A 19,527-nucleotide genomic window follows, 5' to 3' on the forward strand; every position below is an offset into this window, starting at 1 on the left:
TGTCAACCAACAGAATGAGAGAAAATCTTCAGATTAAGGATTAATATCTACAGTATACAAAGAGCTCAAAAAAGCTGAACAGCAAAACCAATCCAATTAATAAATGGACAATCAAATTAAACAGACAGTTCTGAAAAGAATACATGAAGAACAAATACAGAAATATTGAACATACTGAGCCATAAAGGAAGTGTAAACTAAATCTATACTAATATTCTATCCCACAAGTCAGAATTTCAGACATCTAGAAAACAACAAATGTTGGTGAAGCTTTGGGGAAATACACTGTGGGTGAGAATGGAAGCTTGTGCAACCACAATAGCCAATGTAGTAGTTTCTCATAAAACTAAAACCTTATAATCCAGCCATATCACTTTGGGACAAATATTGAAGGAGTCTAAATCAATATGCGAGGAGACCTTTACAAGGACTAGAGGTGCAGCTCTGTGGTAGCATGTGCCTCATATGGAAGAAACTAGGGGTTTAATCCCCAGCACTGAATGTTTAAAAAATAAAGGGAAGGAATAAAAGAAATTGCAGATTAGAGGACTTTGCTCTCAGATCTACTAATTCAGAAATTATTTACCTGGGATTACCAATATGACTACGGTTCATGGTAACACTTGAAAATTTCTTCCTTCTGTGTGTGTGTGCATGTGCATATGTGTGTGTGTGCTCGTGTGTACACGTGTATGTGTGCATTCTGGATCTAGGGCTTGAACTCAGATCCAGGGCACTGTATCTGACCCTGAGCTCTTTTTCACTCAGGGTTAGTGCTCTACCACTTCAGCCACAACCTCACCTCCAAGTTTTTGGTAATTAATTGAAGATAAGAATCTCACAGACTTTCCTGCCTTGTCCTCAGATATAAGCCTCGTGAGTAGCTAGGATTACAGATGGAGCCATCAGTGTCTAGCATGTTTGAAACTTTCTGTTGTAGAGTTACATTGAAATATCAAAGACTAAAATAAGAACTTAAGGCTGTTTGGGAAAGTAATGCTGGCAGCATGGGAATGTATTTAGATTTATATTAGGATATAATATATCCTAATATATATAATAGGGGTGCTTCTTAAAAGGATACCTCTCATAACTGATATTAAAGCATGCAATTTTTAGGATTACTCTGTATACTTTACTAGTTAAAACAAACATTTGGATTTCTTTATAAAGATTTCTGCTTGTGAATAAAACAAGTATAATTCTTTGCCAAAAATACTATGAATATGGAAGCCTATCACAGCATTAGAGTACCTAGTAGCAACATGTGTTTTTTTTAATATGTATTAGTTACAACATGTCTGAAAATATAGTATCTATATTTAGATATTACATTTGAGTCTTGGATTTATAAAGCAAACTATATACCCAGGTCTTGCTATTATAGTATAAATCTAAATTTGCAGCATATATATACAATATTATGTGTATGCATATATAATGTTATCTAATATATGAATTATTAGGGGATATAGATTGAATCTTAGTTTTTCAATTGAGCATAGGAAATTGTAATTTATCAAAGCAACAAGCCAGTTTATTGTTAAAGGAAAAAATTGATTTGAATATTATTTGAGTTAGAGAATACAGTTTTGGGAGAGTCCTGGGGCTTGAACTTAGAGCTCATGCTCACTAGGCAGGTGCTCTACCACTTGGGCCACTCTCCCGTTGTGTTGGTCATTTTTGAGATAGGCTCTTGCTTTATTGCTGGACTGGCCTGGACTATGGTTCTCCTATTTGTGCTCCCCAAAATCACTGAGGTGAAAAGTATGCATAACTACCACTGGTCATTGGTTAAGATGGAGTCTCAAAGATTATTTAGTTATTTGTCCAGCCCGTCCTTGAACTGTAATCTCACATATCCAGGCTTGAAGAATCCATTTTTAGCTGGGAGCCTACAGCTTACACCTATAATCTTTGCTACTCAGGAAGCAGAAATCTAGAGGATCATGGTTTGAAACCTACTCCAGCAGAAAAGTCCCTGAGACTCTGTCTCTAAACTAACCAACAAAAAAGCAGAAATGGAAGTGTGCTAAGACCACTACCACCCCCTTCCTAAAATATTGTGTGAAAAAGACACCAAGCTATCTGTATATAATTCTTTCTTGTGGGGTTAAATTTCTTAATTTGAGGAGTATAGATTATTCACTTTCTTGTTTAAAAAAATTTAAATTAATAGTATATACTCCTGCCCTCTTGGGATCACATAGTTCATATAAGTCAGTCTATTCTTCTTAATAATAAAACAGGAGCATCTTCTATAATATTGTAACAAATATTTTCTGAATTAGAATTTTAATGCCAACCTATATAGTTGTTTATTGTTTTCTATTTTTCCTAGAAACTTAGATTCTTTGTTATATTTTACTATAATAGTATTATAATGAACTTTTTTTAATTTTCTCCCTATCTCTGATTACTCTTTTGTATTGATTCTTTTTTGTTGTTGGTGGTAGTGGTGGTGGTTGTGGGGCTTGAACTCTGGGCCTGGGTGCTGTCCCTCAGCTCTTCAGCTCAGAGCTAGCACTCTTGAGCCATAGCACCACTTCCATTTTTATGCTGGTTTTGAGTTTCACGGACTTTCCTGTCCAGGCTGGGTTTGAACCACAATCCTCAGATCTCAGCCTCCTGAGTAGCTAGAATTATAGGCATGAACCACCAGTGCCCAGCTGGTATTGATTCTTAACCTGTTAAGAATTACACAGTTGTATATAGGAATGAATATACATCCATGAACCTTAAAAAATAAAAACTAATTTTTCGATGATAACCTCCTTTTCATTAGAGAAATTAAGTTAACCTAGATATTTTAGATAGTTATCTAGTAGTATTGGCTATTGCTTTAATTCCAAACATTTTGTGTGTATGTGTGTGTGTCTTCATGGCTTGCTTGTACATATTACTGTAGTCATAAAATTTGACAGCAACACCATTAGGTAGGCATTATACTTACATTAGCTGTGAAAAGATGATTCAGAAAATTGAAATTATTTGGTCAAAATAAAATAAGACTATAAACTTCCAACATGGATCCCTCACCACCTTTTTGGTGGTTCTAGAAAGTGGACCAAGGGCCTTACACAAGTATTCTAAAAGGCACACTCCCAGCCCACAACACTGAAATTACCAGTTGGTCTGACTTCAGACTATCTTTTTCCTCTTTCTTCGTACTTGCTACTTATATTTTTTTCTGTTAAGTTCTAGCAAAGTTTTCAATAGTATATAAGCTTGAAAATGAAGTTTATAGCTATTACCAGAAATACATGGTATCCTTCTTCAAATTCATTTCCAGTGACCATATGTCTCAAGAAAGGAAAGGTTCAGTCTTGACACTTAGGACACTTAGAGAATTAGACTTCAAATATATAGAGAAACTTAGTGTCAATTTATTTATTATACTCTCCTCTTCAGACAGAACAAACCATGTAAATTATGGTCTGCTCCTCAGTGGTTCTTTTTTTTTCCTCTTAAGAATTGAATTAAAGTATACTCTGAGAATTTATAAATAGTATACTAATCACAGATGACAGTCCTTTAATCCAGTGTTTTTATCAGTTTCTTAGGCGTGTGGAGCTGGGCTGGGTAAGAAAGTACAAGAAACAAATTTGGAGACCGTATATACAGACTATATAGTCATTCATACAGCAAACATTTTATTGAGTCCTTTGCAAATGTCACATGCTGTTGAACAATTTAAAAAGGAAAGAACCTGGCACTGATGGCTCATGCCTATAATCCTTGCTGCTTGGGAGGCTGAGATCTGAGGTCTGTAGTTCAGAGCCAACCCAGGTAGAAAAGTCATGAGACGCTTATCTCCAATTAACAACCAGAAAACTGGAAGTAACTCTGTGGCTCACAGTGGTAGAGTACTAGCCTTGAGCACTAAAGCTCAGGGACAGTGCCCAGGCCCACAACTGACCAAAAAAAAAAAAAAAAAAAAAAGGTGGGGGGAGGAAAAGAGGGAGGCAGAGCGAGTGTGTTAAAGTTAAAACAAGAAACAGTTGCTGTAACTCTAAAAGTTCAGGAAATGGTTGTGGAGATAGATACTTTAACAAGTCACTGAAAACACAAAGAAAATGGTAACTTTTCCTGGGATAGCTGCAAGAAGGGTGACATTTATTCCAAAAACATTTTCTAAGGGTTATGTTTTTGAACAACAAACTGAATTTTCTCCCCAAAATTATTAAGCCGGTTAACAAAATACATATACACATTACATGGCTACCACAGTGTACCTATCACCATGTCCTCACCTATACACTGTGCTTGCTGCATAACAACCTGTTCTGGAGGGCAGGAGATATGCACAATATCTACCTCCAATCCTGGCTGGTGGGGCTCAATTGAGACTGAGTTGTAAATGAAATTGAATAGCTTATCCCAAGCATGTCCTCAATAAAAAGAAAATAAAAGGTGGATGATGTTACTCTGGCAACCACAATTCTTTTTTTTTTTCTTTTGCCGGTTGTGGGGCTTGAACTCTGGGCCTGAGTGCTGTCCCTTTAGCTCTAGGCAAGAGCTCTACCACTTGAGCTATAGCACCACTTCCAGTTTTCTGGTGGTTTATTGGAGATAAGAGTCTCACAAACTTTTCCTGCCTGGTCTGGCTTTGAACTGCAATTCTCAGATCTCAGCCTCCTGAGTAGCTAGGATTGCAGGTATGAGCCACCAGTGCCCATCCCTCACTTTGCTTTTGAAGGTGTTAGGTAATCTAATATTAGTCACATTGTCCCAACCTACATATTCAGTGCCCAATATACACTCTTGACCTAAATAGTTGCTAGACATAGAAAGTATTTGACCAACTTAATAGGAAAGTAAAAGTTAGTGCCTCTCACCAATTTGAGGATTTCCTTAAACAAGTTGTTAATGAGGTATTTTACATTTGACAGTGATAAAAAGTAAAAAGACATTTCATTCTTTAACATTTTTAGCAATAAAGGAAGTGCAATTCAAAACCACACTAAGATTTCATCTCTCCACAGTCAGAATGGCAAACATCAAGAACTCAAAAACTAACGAATTCTGTTGAGGATGTGGGTAAAAGGAAACTTTATACACTATTGGTGGAAACGATGTAAAATAGTGAAACCACTATGGAAATGAGTATGGAAGTTCCTCAAACAACTATGATCCAAAAACCTCAAATACCCTAATGATACACCTCAAGCTTTTTGATTGACACATAATATTGTGGCATTCAGATTCATACAGAGATTATTATAAAGGCCATACCAGTTACCAGTATATGATAGCATAGATATAAATGGAAGGATCATGCTATCTAGAAAAATAACTGATTCAATGGATATAAATTTTTTAAAGTTAAAAGTTTCCCTTCCTGTCAATAAAGAAAACTGATATAACTGTAGTGTTGTAGTGTGGCATCCTAGTTCAACCTACTGACTCCATAGTGAGATTGTTGTACAGCAGTCTGAGTTTTTCCCTTCAAGCACCCTGACTTACTCCCCTAGTCTAGCTGCCTCTCTTGGGAAAGCTTGAACAACTCTGAGAGGATTCTCTTGGACTATAACATCTCAGTAGTAACATTGTGCGTACACTCACTAGATAAAAGGAGATTGAAGTGAGCCAGATGGGCCTGAATAATTTTTTTACTTATATACATAGTTTTTTATATATCTGTATTTTATTAGTAACATAATAATTGCCCAAATTAATGGGTTTTACTCTAATATATCCATGCATGAATACATTGTACATTAACCTCGATCCTTAGATCTCTGCTTCCTGAGTAGCTAATATTATAGAAAGAAACCACTGGCACTAGCTATTTTCGTTTCTTTCATGCCTTATTGCATTGGCAAACAGGTACTAAATTGAACTTCTGACACTAACTTGAATCAAAGTGATTGTTTCTGTAGTAGATGCAAAACATTGGGTTTTTCACCATTAGTTATATGCCTGAAATTTTGTAGTTATTTCCTGAGTATTTTATGAGTAGATGTTTCCCTGTAGCAGAGAGTTATCAAAAGATTTTTCTGCTTTGCTATAACTATTTCTGGGGCTTCTTTTTTGCCAGCGTCCATTTCTGTTTCTAGGTTGCTGGCTCTTTAAACTCTTAAGGAGCTGGGAAGGTGGCTCAGTGGTAGAGCGCTTGCCTTGCATGCCAGAGGCCCTGGGTTCAATTCCTCAGCACCACATAAGCAAAAAAGAAAAAAAGCCGGAAGTGGCGCTGTGGCTCAAGTGGTAGAGCACTAGCCTTGAGCTGAGGAGCTGAGGGACAGCACCCAGGCCCAGAATTCAGGCCCCACAACCAGACCCCCAAAAAAAAATAAATAAAAAATAAATAAACTCTTAAGTATTTACTGGGAAAGTAAGATCAACTCCACTGAAGGTCACAATTGAGCATTATGGGCTACTCTCTTCTGTTGTAGGCAGGGCCCTAGCTGTCTGTTGTTGGGGATGACTATTAGTTTGTGGACTGTCCCTGGATTTATCTGTCTGTCATTTTGGGCATTGTCACTGTGTCCACTGGCTTAGTCTTAGCTATCTATAACAAATGTGTCATTGCTGTTTTCATTCCTGGTTTATCAAAATACAAGATGAATCCAAATTACAAATGAGCCTCTAAATTTGTCTTTTCCAGGCAGAAACTTATTATACCAAATGGAAGTTTCCCTATTATTCTGAATGCTTACTTTTGCCAGAAAATGGTTGCCGAAGAAGATGCAAAAACAACTCATGAAATGTATACACCCCTACCAAGGAGAAGCATCACTTTGGCCCAGATCTTTCAAATTAAGGATCTAACAAATAATTTGCCTAAAAACCAGGTAAAGTCTCATTGACTAAGAGGGCTAATGTTTGCAATAATATTTGTGAGTGGATTAGAAAGATCTTAGGTGTGAGTCTATATACATTTTTTCCTCTTCAAAACATATATATTACCTACCACATCTTTCTATTATAACTGAATATTTGCCAGCTCAGGTAGCATGTGATTATGGATTTCATGTTCCTGACTTACTAAAATAGAAGAAAATATCTGTTTTCTCTGTTCCTTTCTAATTATCTAAGCATTTAATTTAAACACTTCTTCATGTCTTTTCAAAAACTTATTATTCTCCATAATATCTGTATCCCTAGATATGAAAAGCTACATAAGCTTGAGATTTTTTTAAACTATTTTTTACCCTGAGCCATAGTTACCTGCTAATTTGAGAAACTATTAAAATTCACTGTAAATGAGCACAGTACATGCCTGGGGATACACTTAGCTCTGGGAGTCAATATCTCTGGGTTACAGAATTCACCACAGCACATAGTACTGAGATTGCCAGATTGAGGACAGGAAAATATGAAAGAAAAGGTAGACCAGCTTTCACCCTGTTTCATACCATAAAGTCTCCCATTGACTTGAAAGAAATATTTAGGAGGATTATTTGAAAAGAAGGGCATTCTAGTCAATTTAATGGTAACATTTAAATATCCTCCAAGTTTTGGGGGTTTTTTAAACAGTTATACAATGTGAAACCATAGCAATAAAATGGCCATAAGACTAAGCATACACTTTGGAAGCAAAGGCTGCTTTATGCCGAGTGACCTTGGGCAGTCTCTTTGTATCTGAGTTAATGGGGTAATCATGTTGTCTGCTGTGCTGGTCATTGTGTGGATAACGTAAGTATATATAAAGAAAAGAGTCTGGATAATAGTAAGCACTTCAAGAGTGTTGCCTGTGATTGTTGATATACTTATAGAGAGTAGTTGGAAGAATATGTGAACCTGCAAAATATTTAATGTAGTTGATTCTACATTCAAGCACATCATGAAATGATTCTTTTGTTGTTGTTGTTGTTTAAAAATACAGTGTTTTGCCTAGCACTCATGATGGCTCACTCCTGTAATCCTAGCTACTCGGGAGGTAAAGATTTGAGGATCACTGTTGAAAACCAGCACAGCAAGGAAAGTCCATGAGATTCTAATCTCCTGTTAATCACCAAAAAGCCAGAAGTAGAGCTGTGGATCAAGTAGTAAAACCCTGTTCTTTTTTTTTTCATTATTTAGAGAATATTAGTTTCTGAATTCAAACCCACGTAGATAAGACCTTACATATTTAATATAGTGCGTTTACCCCTGTACAAGTAAAACCCTGTCTTTGAGTACAAAAACTCAAGGACAGCAGCTAGGCCCTGAGTTAAAGCCCCAGGACCACCAACAAAATAATAATGTTTACTATACATTCTTTTTTATTTTCATTTATTTTCTTGAGCAAACCAAAAAAAGGGAAATACTTAACTCTATAAAGTAGGATAATAGCAGGAATTCACTGTAGGATTACATTGTTTATAAGTGAGCAATATGTTATAAACCAAACTGAAACAACTTCCTTTGCATGTCTTGGCCAGGTTATATGTAGTGATCTAGCCACTTCGCGCATAGACTGGAGCCACAGGCATGAAGAGACAGAGCAGCATCTTGCAGCTGGTACTCCCCTAAGAAGTTCTCTCTTAGACATGTTAGGAAGCCTGGGAGCTGCCCCATGGAATACAGTGGGGGTCCGAGTGATAGTACAGAGAGTTTACTCACTTCCTGGAAGAGATGGCACCAAAATCCAGCAGAGGAGCCTCCCAGAGAACACAGACCCACCTGGGGCTCGGTGAGTAGCAAAAATAGGCATGGATGGGAAAATAATCCATACTGAGTACTTAAGAAAGTGGGCTTGGCTAGGAATGTGGTTTAGTGGTAAAGTGCTTGCCTAGCATAATGAAGCCCAGGGTTCAATTCCTCTGTACAACAGAAACAGAAAAAGCTGAAAGTGGTGCTGTGGTAGAGCACTAGCCTTGAGCACAGAGAGGCTCAGAGGCAGAGCCCAGGCCCTGAGTTCAAGCCCCAGGACTGGCAAAAAAAAAAAAATGGTTCTTCCAAGGGAAATTTCTACACTGTACTCCCCATGTGCATGAATTATTTTTGTGTATCATTTTCTTTTTTTGGTCATGACTTTCCTGCCCAGGCTGGCTTTGAACCACAATCCTCAGATCACAGCCTCCTAAGTAGCTAGGATTATAGGCATAAGCAACCCGTGCCTGGTTTGTGTATCATTTTCTTGCATCAAAATTTGGTATATATGATATGCCAAAGGATTTTATTTGCTTATTTATTCAGAAAAAGCTCTACTAAACTCAGAAAATGTTGCATTTTGTGTTACTGGAGTAACACAAATACAAAAAATGTTGGTATTGTTCTGGAAAAGCAAATTCATGTGGTTACCATTCATTACAACATTGAATATTATATATCTTCAATGAATGATGGCAATTAGAAAATCTGCGCTATTCTAAGGCTGCTCTTTCAAATAGTATGCATATGTACTCACTTCAACAGTACATATAATAACAGTGAAATGATACAGAAAATAATCTCCTGCCCAAGGGTGACATGCAACTTCATGAAGCATTCCATAATTTCTTAGGATGGAAGTGTGGCTCAAGTGACAATGATAGAGGGCTTTGCCTACCAAGCTTGAAGCCCTGAGTTCAATCACCACTACTACCAAGAAAACAATGTGCATTAATAATGCCTAAAAGAATGTTCTGAAACATGTAAATGTATATCTACACTAGCCACTGAAGTAACATCTGACCACTTGCATTTGATTACCTCCATAAGAGTATCACAAACAATATACATCCTTGTAGTTTGTCTCTAGGTTGCCTCACTATTGCTTGCTTTAGGTTTTTGGTTGGTGTTGCTTGGTCTGGTGTGGGGTGTTTTTCTGTTTTGTTTGGATTTGTTTGCTTTGTGTGTGTGCATGCGCACTGGTCTTAGAGCTTGAATTCAGGGTTTGAGTGCTGTCTCTGAACTATTTGCTCTGAGCTAGCACTCATTAACACTTGAGCTACTGCTTCACTTCTGGTTTTTAGTGGTTAATTGGGGAGAAGAATCGCATGGATATTTCTACTCAAGCTGGCTTTGAACTGCCCAAGTAGCGAAGATTACAAGCTTGAGCCACCAGCACCCAGACTTTGCTTAGTTTTTGATTGAAGAGAATTTAAAGCTAAAGTCTGGTGAATAACTGCCAGTGTTTTACATTTTTGTCAGTGCTTTACATTTTTACCTTGGAACGCAGACTGTGATATATTACATATAAATATGTTTATGGTGTATTAAGATAAATCCAGGCACATACTTGAAAGCAAGAAAGAAATATTTAGTTATTCTGAAGTAATGAATATTCCTGTCATGTGGTACATTTCTTGTAGCACAGATAAGATGGCACAACATTGAAATAGAGGACATTATTCCTGTTTCACAGATGAGGAAATAACTTCAGAAATGTACTTTCTTGATGATAACTCTAAGTGGACAAAAAAGAAAGGTATAATGGAATATAAGGTCTTCTATGACAAGGTGATAGTATTTAGCATCAAAAAGAAAATTAATTTCGAGTGATTTGGATGGAGAACTTGGGTTAGGCTAAACTGAGCCAGAAAATTTACTCCCTCTATAGCATTAGATTGGACTTGGTAAGAAAATAAACTTTGATCAGAGAATCATAGCATTTGGCCTTGGATTTGAAGACATGACTGTTGAGAAATCTTTGGGTGTCTGAAGTTCTAATCAATAATATTTCTTCAATATTTTTGCAAAAATTGGAATTAAAGATATGGAGAGGAATAACACACCATAAAAACAGGATGTTTGTTCATATTCTTACTTTGTCTAAAAGCAAGTAAAAGAGGTGACTGATCTGATAAAGATGCATATATACTTTTAATTTTTATTCTGCTACAAATCCATACTTCAACATCCATCACCAGAAACATAACCTCAAAAGGTTCTATCAAAAATTTACTGATTTCTAGGCATTCACATAGAGTGAGACCAAAGGAGGATATTCTTAGAAAAGGAACAACCTATATGCCTATCTCTTCATATAAAATAATATTTATTGAGATGAACTCCAGGAAATGGAGACAGGAGGGTTTTTTCTTTGATGCTGTTTTTTTTTGGTGGTGGTGGTTGGTGGTCATGGGGTTTGAACTCTGGGCTTCGGCGCTATCCTGCGCTCTTCAGCTCAAGGCGAGTACTCTACCACTTGAGCCACAGCACCACTTCTGGTTTTCTGGTGGTTAATTGGAGATAAGAGTCTCACGAACTTTTCTGCCCAGCTGGCTTTGAACCATGATTCTCAGATCTGAGCCTCCTCAGTAGCTAGGATTACAGGCGTGAGCCACCGGCACCCCGGGCTTCTTTGTTGCTGATTTTGTTTTCTTTTCCTTTTGTCTTGTTTGCTCATTTATCAATCTTTGGGAGGGTGAGGGGGGACAGGGAAGTGATGGGACAAAGGTTGAACAAAGGCAACAGTGGTACTCACTGGACACTATGTTGAAAATTAACTATTCAACTTGTGAGTAAGGACAGGAGGGGAAAAACTGGATGAATTCAAGGGTAACATGGTTCAAAAAGAAATGTACTCTTTATCTGACTTATGTAATTAACCCCTCTGTATATCACCTTTACAATAACAATAAAAGAGTAAAGGAATGAATAGGTATTCTGATTTACTTAAATCTTTAAATAAATTGCACTTTAAAGGCTTATAAATAATCCATTTTAAAATTCAAGTACACACATCAGTGTTGGTTACTATGCAGAGAGAATGTCATTGTGTATAGTTTCATGTAATCTGCAATAAATGTTCAGCTGTATTTTTTATTAAAATAAACCGTGTCAAGAAAAAAAAAAGAATGTTGAAAGTGGTGACATCAATGGAGATACAGTGTATTCATAAACTGCTCTGTTAAATGGCAACTCCTTTTTACAGCTATTTAAAGATAACAGAAAAAGAAACATTTTTTTAAAGAAGCAGCCTTCAATTACAAATCATATTAATATGAGACTTGTATTTAACCACTACTAATGATTTGTCCATGTGTCCATGTGTTCATTTATGTATGTAAATCTATATATATATATATAGGTTTACATACATAAATATATATATACATTTGTATATATATATACATTTGTCTTGGAAACACTTTTAGTGATGTGGATTTTTTTCTGCATTTTCTATTGCTATTGTAAAAGTTATGTACAGAGTAGTTACAGTTGAATAAATCAGATAAAGAGTATATTTCTTTTTGAACAATGTCACCCTTTCCCCCCTTCTCTCTGTTGTATAGTTCATTTTCAACATAGTGTCTAGTGAGTTTCACTGCTGAATTTGTCCACCCTTTGTCCCACCATTTCTGTGATATGGTTTCTTATGTATACTTTCTTATATATACTATGTATACTTTCTTATATATACTATTATATGTATGTATATATACAGTACACATATAGATGAGAGAACACTATTAGAAAATGTAATGTTTACCATGACTGTGGACACATCTAGGTTAGTCATCTAGGTTAAACTATTCATCAGTGCAGCAAATACCAGAGAAGGACAAATATATAGGCAGTACTCACTTCCCAGCCAGGAGAGTCCCTTATTTTGGTCTGTTTTTCAGAATGACTTTGCTTGAGCTCTTGCCATGATCTCCTTTACTGTAAAGATCTTCAATTTGTAAACTTTAAAAAAAATGCTTGATCATGTGTTTTTCCATGAAGTACCAGAAATTACCATGTCAGAAGAAATGGAAGCCTCTAGAAAAAAGAAATATCTGTGTGTCCTAGTGGACTCTCTTGCTAAAAAATCTTTACTTACCTCAGCCATAGGTGTCACCTCTGTGTCCCCCTCACTCTGGCAAGTATCCCTCTTCTGAGGCTAGTATCTCCTGATGGCTGTCAGCCCAGTTGGTGCCAACTTTGAAATTAAAGAAAAATTATTGAAAGCTAACTGGCCCAGTTCAGGATTAGACAGGCTCAGTAAAAACACTTATGTTCTCTTAACTGGGCACCAGTGGCTAGCTACTCAGAACGCTGAGATCTAAGGAGTTCAGTTCAAAGCCAGCCTGAGCAGGAAAGTTTATAAACCTCTTACTTCCAACTTACCACCAAAAAGCTATAGCTCAAGAAGTAGAACACCACCCAGTGAAAAAGCTAAGGAATAGTGACCAAGTTCTGCATTCAAGCCCCAGTACTTGTCCAAAAAAAAAAAAAAGGCTACTGTTCTTTAAACTATAAAAAATATTTTATTATGTAATAGCCTCCCATTTATTGCTTTTCTCAGTGATTTTATTTAACTCAATACTGTTCATGAAAGCAATTCTTTGGGGTTGCTCATGGTGCATAGGTGAGAGTAAACAACACAAAGAAGTTTTATAAATCACTGTGATAAATTTTTTTAAGTCAATGCAAAGGATACAACCTAACAGGCTTGGCAAATTTTAACAGAGCCCCAAACACAGCTTTTTCTAGATCCACTTCATGTTGAATGTTATAAAATACATGAGAGTCAGAAACCAGAATCATACATCTGTAATCCTAGCTACTCTGGAGGATGAGATTTGAGGATCATGGTTCAAAGCTAGCCCAAGCAGGAAAGCCTGTGAGACTCTTATCTCAAATTAACCACCAAAAAGCCATAGGAGGCACTCTGGTTCAAGTACTAGCATGAGCAAAAATAACTCAGGTATAGTGCCAAGTCTTTGAGTTTGAGCTCCAGACTGGCACACATAATAATGCCAACAATTTTTAATGCTTTAATAATAAAACTAGTTTTCTTTCTTTTTATTTCCTTTTTTTTCTTGTGGTACAGAGGATAGAACTCAGGGCCTTCTACATGCTAGCCACATACTCTACCATTGAACTATGCCTCTAGCTCTAACCATTCTTTTTTTTCTTTTTTTTTCTTAGCAGAATGGAAATAGTACTATTGTAGTAAACCTAAAAAATCTATTCATTAGCATTCATCCCCTAACTTGTAGTGGAAACTGAAGCTAAGAAATGGAAAATGAATAGGGCTGGGAATTTGGCTTAGTGGTAGAGTGCTTGCCTCACATGCATGAGGCACTGGGTTTGATTCCTCAGCCCCACATAAGTAGAAAAAAGCCAGAAGTGGCACTGTGGCTCAAGTGGTAGGGTGCCGAAGAAGGGACAGCACCCAGTCCTAGAGTCCAGCCCCCTGACCAACCAAAAAAAAAAAAGGAAAGGAAAATGAATAAATGAATTCCCTAGTGACTCCTTATTCTGGTGGAATAAGACTAGATTACTTTATTCCCTGCCCATACTGATTTCCTTCAGATGTCACCTTCCTTTCTCTCATCCTGAAATTTGTTCCTTTCTCCATGGGATACTGAAGCTATGAACCAATAATTATCCCTCATAAATGCCTTATTGAAGAAATATTTTAAAGGGGAGAAAGTCTCTTGTAAACATATTAATTTGAAGATCTTACTAAATAGCCATTTCTTCAAACAAAAATGCTAGGAGTATCTTTCTGTTTAACAGTTTGTCTACCTTGATAGAGCTCTAGCTCTGAGCACAAAGAGACCCAGGCCCAGAGTTTAAGCCACAGAACTGGCCAAAACAAAAACTAAGAATGATCTTTCTAAGGAAGTATTGTTGGTGTTTATTGGTAAAGAGTTGAGAGAGGTGATTTTGAAAGTTTCTACGTAGCTAGGAGAAGCAAAAGTAGTCCAGGATACCTAACCAGCAAGACAACCCAGACAAGAGTCCAACTAGAGTCTTTTAAGTCACATTTGGGAGCTGAAGCATTTGCTGTGACTGCTCATCAACTCAATAATAAGGTTTTTCTGCTTGAAAGGTATTTTTAGCTGCCAGGTAAAAATAGTTAGGGAATAGCTGATGAGTGTGGCTTAAGTGCTGGTATGTGTGACTGAGTAAAAACAAAGTAATATGAAAAACAAAGAAAAGAAAGAGAAGGGAAGGGAAGGGAAAGGAAAGGAAAAGAAGGAGGGAAGGGAGAAAAAGAGAAAGAAAGAGAGAGAGAGAGAAGGAGGAAGGAAGGAAGGAATGAATTGGGACCCTTGTGGAAGCACAGAGTCCAAGAAGTGACCATTGTAGTAGTCTAAGTCCAGGGTGACTGAAGGGTCCTGAGTCTCATATGACCCAAGAAGATGGAGCCATATGACTGGATATGTGTGGGGAGTCACAAAGAAGGAAATAGACAAATGGTTCTTAGCTTGAGCTATTTGATAGGATGATGGGCCATTTATTGAGATGTGAAAAAAACAGAATGAGAACAGATTTGTTGGAAAGCATGAGAATTCCCCTTGAGTGGACCTTTTTTGTTATTTCTATGAGACAGCCAAAAAGAAATGTCACATGGGAAAGATGGACAACATATCTTACAATTAGAGAAAGGTTTTAGATAGCAAATAATATTTGTAAGTTCTTAGCCTGCATGTGATCAGTATGTGTTTGTATGTATTCATTTCTTTGCTGACTTCAGTAGATTCCTTTTGTTCACAGAGGAAAGTGCCAGGGGCACTGATGGCCATAAAGTAGAAAGCAAATCCACACCACTTCACCAGCAGCCAGCCACCTCATCCCAGGCTCTGCTTCTCTCTGCTCCCAGTATATCCTTCCAGAAGTGCCCTATCACCACTAATGCCTAAAGTCACTGTAGTGAAGATCATTTTAGAGAAAAAAATATGTAGAAATAAAGGAAAGAAGAAATGCTAGCATTGAACACTAAAGTCTTCTTGCTTTGATAAACAGATAGTAGAGGGGCCAGTAATACTAGAAGAAAGCCCAAGGATGGGAGTTCAAAATGTAAGAGTTGAAACTAGCCAGGCTGTGGTAGCTCATGCCTGTAATCCTAGCTACTGAAGAGGCTGATATCTGAGGATTAAGATTTCCTGCCAACCAGGGCAGGAAATTCTGTGAGACTCTTATTTCTAATTAAGGACACCCCCCCCCCTCCCAAAAAAAAGCCAGAAGTTGAGCTCTGGCTCAGAGTTCAAGCCACAGGACCAACACAGAGAGAGAGAGAGAGAGAGAGAGAGAGAGAGAGGAGAGAGAGAGAGTTGTAACTATGTATAGTGATACAAAGGATTCTAATAAAGCCAGCACTGGCCAGACTTGGTGGTATACCTCTGTAACCCCAACAACACTTTGGAGGCTAAGACAGAAGGATCAAATGTTTGAGATAAGCCTGGACTATGGAACAAGTTTAGAACCATCCTGGCTACACATGTATCAGTGGTAGAACAAATACCTTGCACGTGGCAAGGCCCTTAGTTCAATCCCCAGCTCTATAAAAAGGGGGGGAAAGCAAGTACTAACCACTTCTGCTCTGAATTTGGTGAAGAATTCCTGGGCAACTCTGTAAATAAGAGATAAAGGGAACAACTGCCCAATAAATAAGTGGGCTAAAGACTTAAAGAGAAACTTCTCTGAAGAGGAAAGGATGGCCAATAGACACATGAAGAAATGCTCAGCCTCTCTAGCCATAAAAGAAATGAAAATCAAAACAACCTCACCCAGTTAGAATGGCTATAATCAAGAACTCTAATAACAACAGATGCTGGAGGGGATGTGGACAGAATGGGAACCTTACTGCATTTGTTGGTGGGAGTGTAAACTTGTTCAACCACTTTGGAAAGTAGTATGGAGGTTCCTCAAAAGACTCCACTTAGAGCTCCCCTATGACCCAGCAATCCCACTTTTGGGCATTTACCCAAATGTTCACAAACAAGACCACACTAAAGCTACCAGTACAACTATGTTTATTGCAGCCTTATTTACCATAGCTAAGATATGGAACCAACCCAGATGCCCCTCAGTAGATGAATGGATCAAGAAAATGTGGTATATATACACAATGGAATTCTATGCCCCCATCAGAAAGAATGACATTGCCCCATTTGTTAGGAAATGGAAAGACTTTATATTAAGTGAAGTAAGCCAGGCCCAAAGAAACATAGGTCCCATGGTTTCCCTTATTTGCAATATCTAGTATATGTCTGAGTCAAGCAGAAAAGGTCAGTTAAGTTGATGTTAGGAAATGAACCCTAAGATATGTATTCAAATGTTTTTTTTTCTTTTATGCGATTGTTTCTAACACATTTATAAGATTATTTCTTTGTTGCTTTGTATGTCCTTCCCCCACGGTAAACCCCTGCTTTCACTGTATTTGATGTTGTTATAATTTATGGAGAGGAAGGGAAAAAACAAATCCCTTAAATAAGGATACAGGTGGCCCCGTTGCAACAATGAGATGTCAAGTCGTTATGTCGAAAACGAACTTTACAACTTTGGTAGGCAGGGGAGGAGGGTTGGGTGGGGAGATGAGGGAAGGATGGGATGGGAAGGGGAAACAAAAGAGGAAGCTACAATGCTTGATAAGAAATGTACTCATTACCTTGCCCATGTAATTGTAACCCCTCTGTACAGTATTTTCACAATTAAAAAAAAAGAGATAAAGGGGATCATAAGGACAGCATCTAGCTCTACATGAAGCTAGGAAGAGGATAGTTTTGACAGCAGATGTTACAATGCTATGTAAGTGGATGAGAATAACCAAATTAAATATAACTACAAAACCACACAAGACATTCTGACTATTCTTTTCAAATGGTATCTCTACTTATCACAGAGTTTTTTTTATTGTAAGGCTGATGAACAGGGGAGTTACAGTTACACAAGGTAGTAAGTACATTTCTTTTTTTTGGGGGGGGTGTCCAGTCGTGGGGCCTGAACTCTGGGTCTGGGCGCTGTCCCTCAGCTCTTCAGCTCACTCTACCACTTGAGCCACAGCACCACTTCCAGCTTTTTTCTTTTTGATTATGTGGTGCTGAGGAATCGAACCCAGGGCCTCATGCATGCAAGGCAAGTGCTCTACCACTGAACCATCTTCCCAGCCCCACATAAGTACATTTCTTTTAAACACTGTTACCCCATTCCTCATTTTCTCTTGCTTACCCCTCCCTACACCCCTCCCCACCAAGTTATAAAGTTCATTTTCAGCATAGTGTCTAGTGAGTATCATTGTTATATCAGTTCATCCTTTGGCCTGCTGTTTCTGTGATTCCCTTTCCCTTCCATGGATCAAATGAACTTATATACAAGACAAAAGGTACAGAAAACTAACACAGAGGGGAAAATAATAGAAGAGAAAAAAAACAGAAATAACTACATACAGGACATAATAAGAACCTCCTGTTCCCAATTCTTGGAGTTCATTTTGATATACTTCATTATGTATGGTTCTATGCACTTAATAATTGGGCTATTGTGATCCCCTGCAAAGAATATCATAGATATTGTAGTTATTACAAATAAAGGAAACTGTGCGCCCATTTCTCTGAGCCTTACTTGCTTCACTTAATGTAATTTTTTCAAGGTCTTTCCATTTCCTTATGAATGGGGTAATGTCATTTTTCTGATAGAAGCATAGATTCCATTGTGTATATATACCACATCTCCTTGATCTATTCATCTACTGAGAGGCATCTGGATTGGTTCCATATCTTAGCAATGGTAAATAATGCTGCAATTAACATGGTTGTTCTGGTAGCTTTAGTATGGCCTTGTTTGTAGTCATTTGTGTAAATGCCCAAGAGTAGGATTGCTGGGTCATCAGGGAGCTCTATGTTTAGTCTTTTGATGACCCTCCATACTGCTTTCCAGAGAGGTTGAACAAATTACACTCCCACCAACCATGTAGTAGTGTTCCCTTTTGGCCACATCCCTGCCGGCATCTCTTGTTAATATATTTCTTGATAATGGCCATTCTAACTGGGGTAAGATGGAATTCGTTTGTTTTTTCAATTCATTGAAGCCAGATACCAGTGGCTCATACTTTTATTCCTACCTACTCAGGAGACTAAGATCTAGAGGATCATGGATGGTTTGAGGCTAACCTAGGAAGAAACCACTCTGAAAAATAACCAGCAGAAAGAAGAGCTGGAAGCATGGCTCAAATGGTAGAGTGCTAACCTAAAAGGGAATGAGACTGAATTCATACCCCAATGCAAGGGGTGTGGGGAGAAAGCTGAAGGAAGGCACCACTGAGACAGAGTCACACTGTTCAACTGCGGGGGGGGGGGGGAATTGAAATGTCTAGAATCAGAAAAGTTTGGGTACAGTGTTGATTGACACTTATTAGGGAGATTTGGGGGCAAATTATGTTTCCTTATCTGTGTAATTGGAATTATAATGCTTACCATAGTATAGACTCACTTGGAATTATGTGTGTAAAGTATTTATACACATATGCTTCCATATAGTAAGTTCTCTGTAAGAAGCTCACTAGCTCTTCAAACAGATGCATGAATTCTTAAAACTGTAAAACAATATTATTATAATAATAGAAATCTAAAATAAGCAAAGGCTTCAGGTTATAAATCAGTTAACCACTGATCTGATTAGAAATAAGTCTTGGGCTGGGAAGGTGGCTCAGTGGTAGAGAGCTTGCCTTGCATGCATGAGGCCCTGGGTTCGATTCCTCAGCACCACATAAGCAGAAATAGCCAGATGTGGCTCTGTGGCTCAAGTGGTAGAGAGCTAGCCTTGAGCTAAAGAGCTGAGAGACAGCACCCAGGCCCAGAGTTCAAGACCCATGACTGGAAAAAAAAAAGAAAGAAGTCTGATTAGAAATGTCTCCTCTCATCCTGGAGAAGCTTGCTGAAAGTTGATTTTTATTTCTAT

The 19,527-nt window shown here is 37.7% G+C and overlaps 1 protein-coding gene across 1 annotated transcript in view; it reads left to right on the top strand.

Moving 5' to 3' along the window:
- Spidr (scaffolding protein involved in DNA repair) overlaps nucleotides 1–19,527 on the top strand; it is a 329,743-nt gene that overhangs the window by 207,097 nt on the left and 103,119 nt on the right. The window contains exons 9-10 of the mRNA XM_013009242.1: nucleotides 6,608–6,794; nucleotides 8,367–8,617. Of these exons, the coding sequence (XP_012864696.1) occupies nucleotides 6,608–6,794; nucleotides 8,367–8,617 (438 nt within the window). The remainder of the gene's footprint in view (nucleotides 1–6,607; nucleotides 6,795–8,366; nucleotides 8,618–19,527) is intronic.

Source organism: Dipodomys ordii, unplaced genomic scaffold, assembly GCF_000151885.1.
Source record: "Dipodomys ordii isolate 6190 unplaced genomic scaffold, Dord_2.0 Scaffold9, whole genome shotgun sequence".
NCBI classification, from domain to species: Eukaryota; Metazoa; Chordata; class Mammalia; order Rodentia; family Heteromyidae; genus Dipodomys; species Dipodomys ordii.